Source organism: Ammospiza caudacuta, chromosome 28 (assembly GCF_027887145.1).
Source record: "Ammospiza caudacuta isolate bAmmCau1 chromosome 28, bAmmCau1.pri, whole genome shotgun sequence".
NCBI lineage: Eukaryota > Metazoa > Chordata > Aves > Passeriformes > Passerellidae > Ammospiza > Ammospiza caudacuta.
The window spans coordinates 5,471,442-5,483,825 of NC_080620.1; the positions used below are offsets into that span (position 1 = coordinate 5,471,442).

At 58.3% G+C, this 12,384-nt stretch overlaps 1 protein-coding gene across 1 annotated transcript in view; it reads right to left on the reverse strand.

Moving 5' to 3' along the window:
* Window positions 1-12,384, reverse strand: part of LOC131568790 (fibrillin-2-like) — a 70,052-nt gene that overhangs the window by 5,378 nt on the left and 52,290 nt on the right. The window contains exons 36-57 of the mRNA XM_058820864.1: window positions 12,045-12,206; window positions 11,332-11,400; window positions 10,974-11,099; window positions 10,484-10,609; window positions 10,054-10,203; window positions 9,698-9,769; window positions 8,876-9,001; window positions 8,469-8,594; window positions 7,632-7,757; window positions 7,189-7,305; window positions 6,969-7,097; window positions 6,448-6,567; window positions 6,064-6,189; window positions 5,834-5,986; window positions 5,496-5,561; window positions 5,112-5,237; window positions 4,746-4,865; window positions 4,124-4,246; window positions 3,617-3,748; window positions 2,527-2,652; window positions 1,865-2,071; window positions 849-974 (exon numbers count right to left, since the gene is read on the reverse strand). Coding sequence (XP_058676847.1) covers window positions 849-974; window positions 1,865-2,071; window positions 2,527-2,652; window positions 3,617-3,748; window positions 4,124-4,246; window positions 4,746-4,865; window positions 5,112-5,237; window positions 5,496-5,561; window positions 5,834-5,986; window positions 6,064-6,189; window positions 6,448-6,567; window positions 6,969-7,097; window positions 7,189-7,305; window positions 7,632-7,757; window positions 8,469-8,594; window positions 8,876-9,001; window positions 9,698-9,769; window positions 10,054-10,203; window positions 10,484-10,609; window positions 10,974-11,099; window positions 11,332-11,400; window positions 12,045-12,206 — 2,754 coding nt within the window. The remainder of the gene's footprint in view (window positions 1-848; window positions 975-1,864; window positions 2,072-2,526; window positions 2,653-3,616; window positions 3,749-4,123; window positions 4,247-4,745; window positions 4,866-5,111; window positions 5,238-5,495; window positions 5,562-5,833; window positions 5,987-6,063; window positions 6,190-6,447; window positions 6,568-6,968; window positions 7,098-7,188; window positions 7,306-7,631; window positions 7,758-8,468; window positions 8,595-8,875; window positions 9,002-9,697; window positions 9,770-10,053; window positions 10,204-10,483; window positions 10,610-10,973; window positions 11,100-11,331; window positions 11,401-12,044; window positions 12,207-12,384) is intronic.

Consider the following 12,384-nt stretch of genomic DNA (forward strand, 5'->3'; position numbering starts at 1 on the left):
ACAACAAATCTGTGACAAATCCTGCAGGGAGAGCGCTGTGATTCCAGATGTTTATGCCAACATCTGGATCCCAGCAGGGCGCTCAGCCTGCCTGGAACCAGCTGTGCTGCCTGGAAGGGGCTGGCAGCTCCCAGATTTCAGCTCAGATCCCAGTCCTAGGCTCGGGGAAGACTGAACTCATTTTTAAGGAGTTAAAGAAAGACTTGGAAGTGAACAGGGCGGAGATCCAGACCCACAGCTCTGGGGAGTCGAGGGGAGGGTGGGTCCCAGATGGGGTTAAGGACCAGGAAGGGCAGCCCAGGTGTAGCAGACTCCGTGGAGGATTGAGATTTAACAGCAGGAACTGCTGAGTTATGATGAGACAGCAAAATAAGCTCCTGTCTTCTGTCTCGACCCATAGGTTATCTCTGTAACCCCACAGGCCACTTTTCCCTAACCCTTACTATTGGGAAAGCTTGGATCCCCCTATACCCTATAAAAGGGCCTGTTTTAGCCCATCTGACAGAAGAAGAGCTGTCAATGGAACCCTTCACAGATCCCTCAATAAACCATCGCTGTGGACCTCTCCTTCTCCTCTCTCCCCATCTGCTTCTGCCCCAGCCAAAGGCGCCCTAGCGAGCCAGCAAAGAGCTGAAATCCTGAGAGAGCTGAAATCCCAAGAGAGCTGAAATCACTAAAGAGCTGAAATCACTGAGCTTGCTAAGGGTAGCCAGCTGACGGGGTATTCGGGCACTCTGTCTCCAAGAGGGACTGAGGTACCCGGAATGGCCTGCATCACTCTGAGATAAGCCCAATATCTGGGTTGTATCACCCGGGGCTGGTGGGGCTGTGCCCAGTGCCCGGCTCACCCTGGCAGGCAGTGCCCGTGATGTCCGGGGTGTAGCCCAGGCGGCAGTGGCAGCGGAAGGAGCCGATGCTGTTGATGCACTGCCCATTCCTGCACAGGTTGGGCAGCACCTTGCACTCGTCGATGTCTGTGAAGAGAGGGACAGGAGGAGCTGTCAGTGCCAGCACAGCTCACTCCCCACAAAAAGCTTATCTGGTGTTCGTTATCAGATAATTCACATAGCTCAAGTGTCTGGGGGTTATTTTGGCAGCTCACAAGTGGCAATAAACATCCCCCTGCTGAAGTGGGAGCTGGGAAGATGAACTGGATTTGTGGCTCAGCTGTCACAAAGCAGAAATCTTCTGCACATTCCCTGGAGGTGTGTGGGGTTTGTCCCCAGAGCAGGGATGGAGGCTGAGTGAAGGACTCTGTTAATTAATATAATATACTATACTACACTACACTATACTACACTACACTATACTATACTATACTATACTATACTATACTATACTATACTATATTATACTATGATAAATATACTATAGTATACTATACTATACTATAATATACTATACTATAATATACTATAATATAATATACTATACTATAATATAATATAATATACTATAATATAATATAATATATATTGTATATTACTAAATCTATATTATATTAATATTATTAATATTAATACATTAATATAAATATTAATATATTAATATACGTTATAATCTATAATATGCTATATTACATTATTATATTATATATTAATATATTAACATAATATTAATATATTGTTATATTAATATATTAATATAAATATAATTAATATTGTATATTGTCATTAAAGTTACATTATATTATATTATATTATATTATATTATATTATATTATATTATATTATATTATATGATATTATATTATATTATATTATATTAATCATATCATATCATATCCTTCTAAGAGCATGGAGTCAGATTCATCATTTCCTCCTCCATCCTGGGGACCCAGCAAACACCCCAGTGCCCCACTGACCTCTGCCATCCGTGGAGTAGCCAGGGCCGTGGGGACACATCTTCTTGTAGTGGGCAGTGCCAGGCAGGGGGCAGAGCTCGCACTGGGGGCCCCAGCTGCGCCCGCTGTTGCAGCAGCACTCGGACTTGGTGACCAGGTTGCGGTTGGTGGAAGACATCTGGCACATGGTCTGCAGCACCTCCGTGAAGCAGAAGCCTTGCCGGGTGTCTGGGCACAGAAAGGGGGACACGAATTCAGGCTCTGGGGCAGTGCCAGCACCAGGGGGAACCCAGGTGGTGCCAGGGAGCCTGGGGGAGTTTGGATAAAGGGGATGCTGCAACAGCTTTCCTGCTCAGGAGCAAAGAATCCCAGAGAGGTTTGGGTTGGAGAGACCTTAAACCCACCTGGTGCCACCCTTGCCATGGGCAGGGACACCTCCCACTGTCCCAGGGTGTCCCAAACCCCATCCAAACTGGCCTTGAACAGTTCCAGGGGCAGCCACAGCTGTGCCAGGTCCTCCCCACCCTCCAGGGAACAACTCCTGCCCAGTATCCCACCTGCCAGCAGGAATCCATCCCCTGTGTCCCTGTCCCCAGTCCCCTCCCGCTCTCTGAGCCCCTCTGAACCTCCAAAAATCTGCCTGTGGTGCCGGGGGGCGCTGCAGCAGCCCAGCAGGGCATTACCGATGCACTCGGTGCCCGAGGCGCTGACTTCAAAGCCCTCGTTGCAGTCGCAGCGGTAACTGCCGGCCGTGTTCACGCAGCGCCCGTTGGGGCAGATCCCCGGCTTGCTGCGGCACTCGTTCTCATCTGCAGGGAGGAGCACACACTCAGAGCCCTGCTGAGGGCAGGCACAGACCTGCCCGGCTCCCCACTGCCCGTGGAGAGACCTCACTGAGCCCCTGAGGGTCCCTTCCGTGTCTTTGGGCAGCTGGGAGGAACCTCAACCTGGGGTTCCTCCATGGGGAAAACATCCACCCATCCCAGAGCTCTTCCAGGGCAGGGTGGCCAGAACTCAGCTTCCCTGGCTTGGCCATGCTCCAGCTGCTGCTGGGATTGGATTGGGTTGGGTTGGGTTGGATTGGGTTGGACTGGATTGGGTTGAGTTGGGTTGGGTTGGAGTGGGTTGGACTGGACTGGATTGGATTGGGTTGGGTTGGACTAGATTGGGTTGGACTAGATTGGGTTGGACTGGGTTGGGTTGAGTTGGGTTGGTTGGATTGGGTTGGACTTGATTGCGTTGGGTTGGACTGGATTGGGTTGGGCTGGGTTGGACTAGATTGGGTTGGGTTGGACTAGATTAGGTTGGACTGGATTGGGTTGGGCTGGGTTGGACTAGATTGGGTTGGACTGGATTGAGTTGGACCGGATTGGGTTGGACCGGATTGGACTGGACTGGATTGGATTGGAGCTGTCTCTGTCCCGTGCGGCTCTGGGCTGTTCATTCCTCCCCATCCCAAAGGCAGCTTGGAACACTCAGAAATACTCAAAGGCAAGGACACCTGGCCCAGGGCGGCTCCAGGGATGGACAAAGGTTTTGTGTGTCCTATTGGGACACTCAGAAAGTTGTGACATGTGGGAAAGCCCAGGGAGGAGCTCAAGGATGTAAAACAGAAAAGGATGTAAACTACAGAACGATGTAAAGCAAAGAAGGATGTATAACAGAGAAGGATGTAAAGCAAAGAAGGATGTAAAGCACAAGTCTGTGGATGATCCCTCAGAGAGAAACATTGCTGTCTGTGCCCCAGGAGTGCCCCAGGAATGCCCCTGGTACCTGTGCAGCCCTCGCCGTCGGGCCTGCGCTGCATGCCAGGAGGGCAGATGCACATGAAGGTGCCGATGAGGTTCTTGCAGAGCATCCCCCGGGACTCACAGTCGTGCAGCCCCTCTGCACACTCGTCCAGATCTGCAACGAGACCCATCAGAGCCCCTGCCAGCCCTGCCAGCCTGCACTGCCCCACACATCCCTTCAGCCTCAGCCAGCCTGGCTGGCACTCAGGTTAAAAAGTGTCATGGAATGAGTTGGGACTTTGAAACTCATCCAGTGCCATGGCAGGGACATCTTCCACCGTCCCAGACTGCTCCAAGCCTTGGACACTTCCAAGGATCCAGGGGCAGCTTTCCTGGGAAACCTGCCCACCCTCCCAGGGAACAATTCCTTCCTGCCAGGACACCGAGGTGGGTGATGGTGAGAAAAGCCAGCTCAGAATTCCCACCTGGCCAGGTGCAGGGGCTGGGGGCAGTCTGGGCCGTGCCCTGGGGGCTGCAGAAGGGGTTTTACCTCTGCACATCCTCCTGTCCTCCCGCAGGGCGTAGCCAGAGGGGCAGGTGCACTCGTAGGAGCCGAAGGTGTTGATGCAGCGGAAGGCGCAGAGCAGGGGGTTCAGGGAGCACTCGTTGATGTCTGCAGGGAGGAGAGGACAGAACTCACCTGGGTGCCCTCAGGAGCTCCCCAGGGCACATCCACCTTGCTGGCAATCCATCCCACACCAGAGCTTTGCTCCACCAAAGCCTCCTGCTGTCTCTGCCCTTGCAGAGGGACAGACCCCTGGTGTCCCAGCAGCTTTGGGGGGAATGGGCTGCTGGTCCTTGGGGAGGCAGCTCCTGTGCTCATCCAGGGCTCCAGGCTTCCTCCTGGGCTCCAGAGGGAGCTGAAGGAGCCCACTATGGAGAGGAGCCTCACCCAGCTTTCCACACCACCCATGGGGGGCTGGCCCAGGCAGGGAGCAGGGGGTAACACAAAGCCCAGGGTGGTGGGAATGAAGGGGCTGGGCCAGACAGGGAGCAGGGGGTAACACAAAGCCCAGTGGGGTGGGAATGAAGGGGCTGGGCCAGACAGGGAGCAGGGGGTCCCACAAAGCCCAGTGGGGTGGGAATGAAGGGGCTGGCCCCCAGGTCATTACCTTCACAGGTCATCATGGGCCCCGGCTCAAAGCCCTCGTCGCAGGCGCACTCGAAGCCTCCCACCACGTTGGTGCAGGTGCCATTCCCACAGGGATTGCCAATGGAGCACTCATCGGTGTCTGGGGAGCACAGAACGTGAGGAGGAGGAGGAGGAGGATGATGGGGAAGGGCTGGGCTCTTGCAGGCAGAGCACTCCAAGTGTCCCAGCAGAGCCGGGATGGAAGGGAAGGGGTGAGGGAGCAGCGATTCCCTCTCTCCACGTGCACATACGGATCCATCCCCTCTGGAGTGATGGGGATGGAGCAGGAGGGAACAGGAGGGAGCGGGGCACCCCCCAGACCCCCCAGGCCCCCCCAGAGCCTCACCCACGCAGTTGACCCCGGTGTAGTCCAGGTTGTAGCCGAAGGGGCACTCGCAGCGGAAGGAGCCGTCGGTGTTGATGCAGGCGCCGTTGATGCACACCCCCAGGTTCTCCGAGCACTCGTTCACATCTGGAAATGGAAAATTTGCAGCTTCACACGGCCACAAAATCCCCTGTCCCCTCAGCACTGCCAGGGGATGCTCAGGGAGTCTCATTTCCTCTGCAGAGCTGAAGGATGAAGCCCTGGTGAGCAGTTTGGGGGATTTGGGGTGCCCAGTCTGGTGTGTCCCCCCAAGATCCCATCCTGCTCTCCAGCAGCCCAGGACTCATCAATTCCAAGCAACAACCCCCAGCCCAAACTTCTGCTCGTCCCTCCACACAGCCTCACCTTCCCGGGTGTCACCTGGGCCTGGGATGGCCCCGTGGCCATAGGGACACAGCTCCTGGAAGGCAACTGGGAGAGAAAGGAAAAGCGGGAATGAAAAGACAAAGAAACGCGGGATGTGCTGATGGGATTCTGCTCCCAGCAGCTGAAACGGGCTTTGAAGGCTTCTAGAAGTGGGGACACACCAAGGACTCTCCCGTGGGGACACAGCCACTGTTCCTATGGGGACACACCCATCCCTCCATAGGGACACACCCATTTCTCTCCCATGAGGACACACCCGTGAGGACACACCCATCCCTGCTCCCCTGGGGACACCCGTGTCCCTGTCCCCTCCCTACCGTTGCCCTCCTGCGGGCACAGCTCGCAGGGGTCTCCCCAGCCCTCCCCGGGCATTTTGCTGCAGCAGCACCGAGCCTTGGTGGTGTTGAAGGCCTTGGGCACCGAGCACTTCCCGTTGTCGAAGCGAGTGAAGCAGAAGCTCTGGCGGGTGTCTGGGGGAGGATGGGGACGTGCCAAGGTCAGGGAGGTTCCGGGGATTCTGCAGGAATCCCAGGAATCGGGCACTGACCGAAGCAGCGGCGGCCGTTGTCGGACAGCACGAAGCCGGGCGGGCACACGCACTGGAAGCTGCCGGGGGTGTTGGTGCACGTCCCAAAGAGGCAGATGTTGGGCTCCTCCTCGCACTCGTTGATGTCTGGGAGCAGCAGGGACACAGCCAGGGGTCATTGGAGGAGGTGAGGCGGGTGAGCACCGCCCCTGCCCCACCCCACAGCCCTCCTGTAGGGGAAATGGGCACTGCAACGCCCCAAAGCCTCTTGTGCCACCAGGGCTGGGCTTGCCTGGCTCCCTGCAGGGATTTGGGGGTGCTGACCCCCCTGGGGTGCCCTGACCCCCTCAGGAAGGACAGATGGGGTGTGCAGGGGCTGTGATGGGGGCACAGGGCAGGCCTTACCAATGCAGTTGTCGTTCTGCACCTCGTAGCCAGGGGGGCAGATGCAGCGGAAGGAGCCCTCCAGGTTCTGGCAGGTGCCAGGGGAGCAGGTCCCGGGCAGGCTCACGCACTCGTTGATGTCTGGAGAGGGGAAAACAGCCAGGGGTGAGGTCTGGGCTCTGCTCTGAGCACCTCAGGGTGCACCAGGCCCCGCCTTGCCCCAAAGGTGATGTGGAATGGGGGAGATATTTCCAGGATGGTTCTCAGGGTATCCCTGGTAGGACTTTGGGGCGTGAACAGGATGTTCCTCCCACTGCCTGCAGGTCCCAGCACAGGGAGGGACAGGCCTGGAGGGAGATGGAGGCAGGGAGGGGCCAGCCCAGCTCTCCATGGGCATCTCAATGAGCTGGCTTTGCTTCCAGGGGACTTTGCGGGTGCTTCTGGAGAATGGAACTGCTGGGAGCAGCTTGGGGACCACATGGACAGCACCAGGCAGGCCAGAGGACCCTGGCCATGGAGTGGACACTGGGGTGGACACTCACCCACACAGTTCTTGCCGTCGGGGGTGCGGTCGTAGCCCTCCTGGCACAGGCACTGGAAGGAGCCCACGCTGTTGATGCACTGCCCGTTCCTGCACACCTGCCCCACCAGCGACGAGCACTCGTCCACGTCTGCAGAGCCACAGCAACAGTGCCAGGTGTCACCCGTGGGTGACAGCCAGCAGGGCCGGCCCCAGGGGTGTCCCCAGGGCTGGGCACTCACCCATGCAGTCGTTGTTGTGGGTGAGCTCGAAGCCAGGGAAGCACAGGCAGTTGTAGGAGCCCACGGTGTTCTTGCAGGTCCCGTTGCCGCAGGGCTGGCGGTCACACTCGTCGATGTCTGCGGGGACAGGGACACACCTGAGAGGCCAGGGGGCTGCAGGGACAGCCTGGGGACAGGCACAGGCTGGGGAGGGCCTGGGGACAGCCTGGGGACAAGCTGCAGAGCACAGGGACAGCCTGGGGACAGGCTGCAGGGCAGGACACTCAGCTGTCCCTGGCAGAACCCTGGAGTGTCAGGGACTTGTGTCCCCCTGGTGTGGCACTGACCAGTGGAGCGACACTGACCCAGGGAATGTGACACTGACCCGAGGAATGTGACACTGACCCGGGGGATGTGACACTGACCCAGGGTGGGTGACACTGACCCAAGGATGCGACACTGACCCATGCACATGGTCTGCTCCCCGGTGGCCTTGAAGCCGTTGTGGCAGATGCAGACGTAGCTGCCCTCGGTGTCCACGCAGTCGCCGTGGCTGCACACGTTGGGGATCTCCTGGCACTCGTTGCGACCTGGAACGGGGCCCAGGGGGTGCAGGTGAGGGGCAGGGAGGGGACAGGTGGGGAGAGCAGAGCCCCGCCCATGGTTCTGGACAGGTGACTTGACAGACAATGAGATTTATGTGCTGTCATCCCAAAAAAGGGGGGTGTGATCAGGTGTGTGTTCAGGGTGTGATCAGGTGTGTCCCAGGTGTGTTTCCCAAGTGTCTCCAGGTATGACCAAGTGTAGACCAGGTGTGTTCCAGGTAAGTTTTTCAGATGTAAGTGGCTCACATATGACAAGGTGTGTCCCAGGTGTGTCCAGGTACACTCAGGTGTGTTTCCCAGGTGTGTCCCAGGTATGACCAGGTGTGTCTCAGGTGTGTTTCCCAGGTGTGTCCAAGGTATGACCATGTGTGTCTCAGGTGTGTTTCCCAGGTGTGTCCCAGGTATGACCAGGTGTGTCTCAGGTGTGTTTTTCAGATGTGAGTGGCTCACTTATGACCAGGTGTGTCCCAGGTGTGTTTCCCAGATGTGCCCAGGTATTTCCAGGTGTGTCCCAGGTGTTTCCCAGGTGCGTATCCCAGGTGCACCCAGGTGTGTCCCAGGTGTGCGTCCCAGGTGAGCTCAGGTGTGTCCCAGGTGTATCCCAGGTGTTTCCCAGGTGTGCCCAGGTGTTTCACCCAGGTGTGCCCCAGATGTACCCAGGTGTGCCCCAGGTGTGTTGCCCAGCTGTGTCCTTACCCACGCAGGCTCCCCCTGGGGACAGCCGGTACCCCGTGGCGCACTCGCAGCGGAAGCTGCCGGGGATGTTGACGCACTCGGCGTGCCGCTGGCACAACGTCTCCCCGCTGCTGCACTCGTCGATGTCTGCGGGGACAGAGGGCACGGGGACACTGGGGTGGCACCGGGATCAATGCAGGGGGATCCCGGGAATGGTTGAGCGGGGCTGGGATCACTGATCCCGGTGGGAACAGCTCGGGAAAGGACCACGGGGATTGGGGCGTGCGACTCCCAGTGCTGGGCGGGCCATCCCAAAAATCCCCTCTGTGGAACAGGACACCCCAAAAATCCCCCCGTGGAGCTGCCACAGCCCCGTGGCAGTGTCCCAAGCCAGGAGGAGCTGGAACTCCCCGGAATTCCCGAGGTACCTTCGCAGATGAGCAGGATGTTGTTGTAGCTGAAGCCGATGGGGCACTCGCAGCGGAAGCTCCCGATCTGGTTGATGCAGACGCCGTTGGTGCAGATGGCCGGGATCTCGCTGCACTCATCGATATCTGCACCAGTGCAACATCAGCATCCCATCCTCTGAATCCCAGGAATGCTCCACAGCATCAGCATCCCAACCCTGGCATCCCAGGAATGCTCCACAACATCAGCATCCCAACCCTGGCATCCCAGGAATGCTCCACAACATCAGCATGCCACCCTCTACATCCTGGGAATGCTCCACAGCATCATCATCCCATCCCTGCATCCCAGGAATGCTCCACAGCATCAGCATCCCACCCTCTACATCCTGGGAATGCTCCAGAGCATCATCATCCCATCCCTGCATCCCAGGAATGCTCCACAGCATCAGCATGCCAACCCTGCATCCTGGGAATGCTCATGAGCATCAGCATCCCACCCTGGCATCCCAGGAATGCTCCACAGCATCAGCATTTTGGGAAGGCTCCACCCAGGACACGGCCCCTGCTTGCCCTGAGTGCGTCCCTGCAGTAACAGCTCAGCTCTGGGGATGGAAATGGGGAGCCCAGGGGGTCACTGGAATATTGGGATGGCTCTAGGGTCCCACCATCTCCTTCTGTTGCACTTCCTTCCCAGGAAAGAAGATTAACTCATCTCCACCTCTTCAGTCCCTGGCACTGCCAAGCCTCTTCTCCTTGCCCCAACCTTTCATTCCCTAAGAAAGAAGCTCCCATGGGATGACAGGGGCAGCCCTGGCCCCATGGGATGCAGGATTCACTCACCAATGGGTTTCCCAGTGTGGATGTCAATGATGAATCCAGGGGCTTGGTTCCCACACAGGATCTGGTACTCGGCTGGAAAGGGAACACCGAGCTCATGGCAGTGCCCAGGGAGGGCCAGGAGTGCTGGAATTGGGCTCTGAGAGGCACCAGGGGCTCCCCACTGTGCTGGGAGTCACCCCCAGAACGCTCTCCTTCCTCCCCATTCACTTGTTGGTGCTCATGCCCCAAATTTCATGGGAAAATGGGAAAATTGATGGGACAGGGATCACATGGGAAGGCTTATGGTGGGCAGGGGTGGCACAGGGACACTGTGAGGGCACTTAGGAGTGGCACAGGGACCCTGTGGGGACACTTACCGCTGGCAGGGGTGGGACAGGGCTCGCAGGGTTTGTTCCAGGCCTTGCCAATGTTGTAGGAGCAGCAGCACATCTTCTTGGTCATGTTGAAGGACAGCTCGTTCTCGCAGGTGTCATTGTAGTTGCGGTAGCAAACGCTCTTCCTCATGTCTGCAAGGGCAGTGCCAGGCTTGGGAGAGCCCTGGGAGTGGCACTGCCAGCCCCAGGGATGGCAGGAAAAGCCTCCAAATGGAGCCCAAGCCATCACTCAGAGCAGAGCACCGAGTGCCACATCCATCCCTGAATCCCAGCTCCTGTTTCCAGCACTTCTGCTCCATCCCATTGGCACAGCCCCCTCTGGGATGGCAGTGCCAGCCCCCTCCCCAGAGATTTGGACCATTCCCCATGGATTTGAGCCCTCCCCAGGAATGCAGAGCACCCAGAGCCGTACCCATGCAGTTGTTTCCCCCGTTGACCTGCATGTACTCAGGTGGGCACACGCAGGTGTAGTTGCCCAGGGTGTTGTAGCAGGTGCCAGGGCCACAGATCCCGATGTGGGCAGAGCACTCATCAATATCTGTGGGAGGAAGGAGACAGAGCACTGGGCACGGGCAGAGAAGGGCACAGGTGGGGTGGGGGTAGGCTTGGCACGAGGGATGGGTGGGCTTGGCACAGGGAGCAGGCTGGGGACAGGTTGGTGATGAGGGAATCTGGAAAGGGGAAGGGATGCTCCCAACCATTCCTGGGGCAGCTGGCACACGTGGTCATCACCTTGGCACACACACAGTTGCCACCCCTGTGTCCCCGGCCCCTGGAGGAGGTGCCACCCCTGTCCCCAGCCCCTGGAGGAGGTGCCACCCCTGTCCCCGGCCCCTGGAGGAGGTGCCACCCCTGTCCCCAGCCCCTGGAGGAGGTGCCACCCCTGTCCCCAGCCCCGGTACCCTCGCAGATCCGGGTGTCCTCGTTGAGGTAGTAGCCCAGGGGACACTCGCACTGGAAGCTGCCGAAGGTGTTGACACAATTCCCGCCCTGGCACAGCCCTGGCAGCTCCTGGCACTCGTCAATGTCTGAGGAGGGGCAGCAGTGGGACATTTTCAGTGCCTGTGCCACCCCCCAGCTGCAGAGAGCTCAGCCCACCATGCCCAGCCCTGCTCTGCACGGCCAAGGATAGCCACGCTTTGTGTCCATCACTTGGTGGTCAGTGGGCCCTCAGTGCCAAGGCACAGAGTGTCCCCACAGCCCTGGGGTCCCCCAGCACCCCATCCCTCAGGAAGGGCCATGGGAACAGGGGTAACTCACCCTCCAGGATGACAGTGATGGGGTTGGGCCGGAACCCTTCTCCCCCAGGGCACAAGGTCTTGTACTCGGCTGTGGAGAAAGGCAGGGGGAGCTGAGGGGGCTGAGGGGCTCCCCTGAAGCAGGAGGGTGGGGAGAGCCAGGAGAGGCCCAGCAGGAGCAGCCATGGGGCTGGGATGGAGCAGCTCCATCCCCATCGCCTGCTGAGCCACCCCACAGCCTGCCCTCCCTTCCAGGGGGGATCCCACATTCCCTCCCCAGCCCACTGGGAATGAAAGACCCCAACCTGGACCCCCAAACACAACAGCGTGGCCTCCCCCCCCCCCCCCACTTCACCTCTGCCCTGCCCCGGGTGGAGCAGCAAATCCCAAAGTCAGCACCTCCAGATTGGGCTGAGGATCCATCTGGGAGTGACCCTGCCCCTCTTCCCTCCTTCTCCCCGTGTCTATCCCTCTATCCCAAACTCAGCACCTCCAGTTTGGGCTGAGGATCCACCAGGGAGCGAGCCTGCCCCGGATGGAGCAGCAAATCCCAAACTCAGCATCTCCAGATTGGGCTGAGGATCCATCTGGGAGTGACCCTGTCCCTCTTCCCTCCTTCTCCCTGTGTCCATCCCAAACTCAGCACCTCCAGTTTGGGCTGAGGATCCATGGGGAGTGACCCTGCCCCTCTTCCCTCCTTCCCCCCGTGCCCATCCCGAGCTGTTCCCCACTCACTGGTGTTGGCTGGAGGGCAGAGCTCGCAGGGGTTGCCCCAGGCACGGCCCAGGGAGCAGCAGCAGGAGGCCCTGGTGACCCCCACGCCGATCTCGGCGCTGCAGGAGATGCCCCCGTCCCCTCGGTCCTGCGTGTCCAGGAAGCAATTCCCAACGCGGGTATCTGCACACACACAGGGCTCTGAGCAGAGAAACCTCTCCTGGAGAGCTCGGGGGTGCAGGAGGGATGGGATCGTGGAATTGTGGAATGGTTTGGGATGGAGGGGACCTTAAAGGTGACACCGCTCCACGCCCTGCAAAGGAATGGGAAATCTTCCAGGGATAAGGGAAAATTGGGGGTT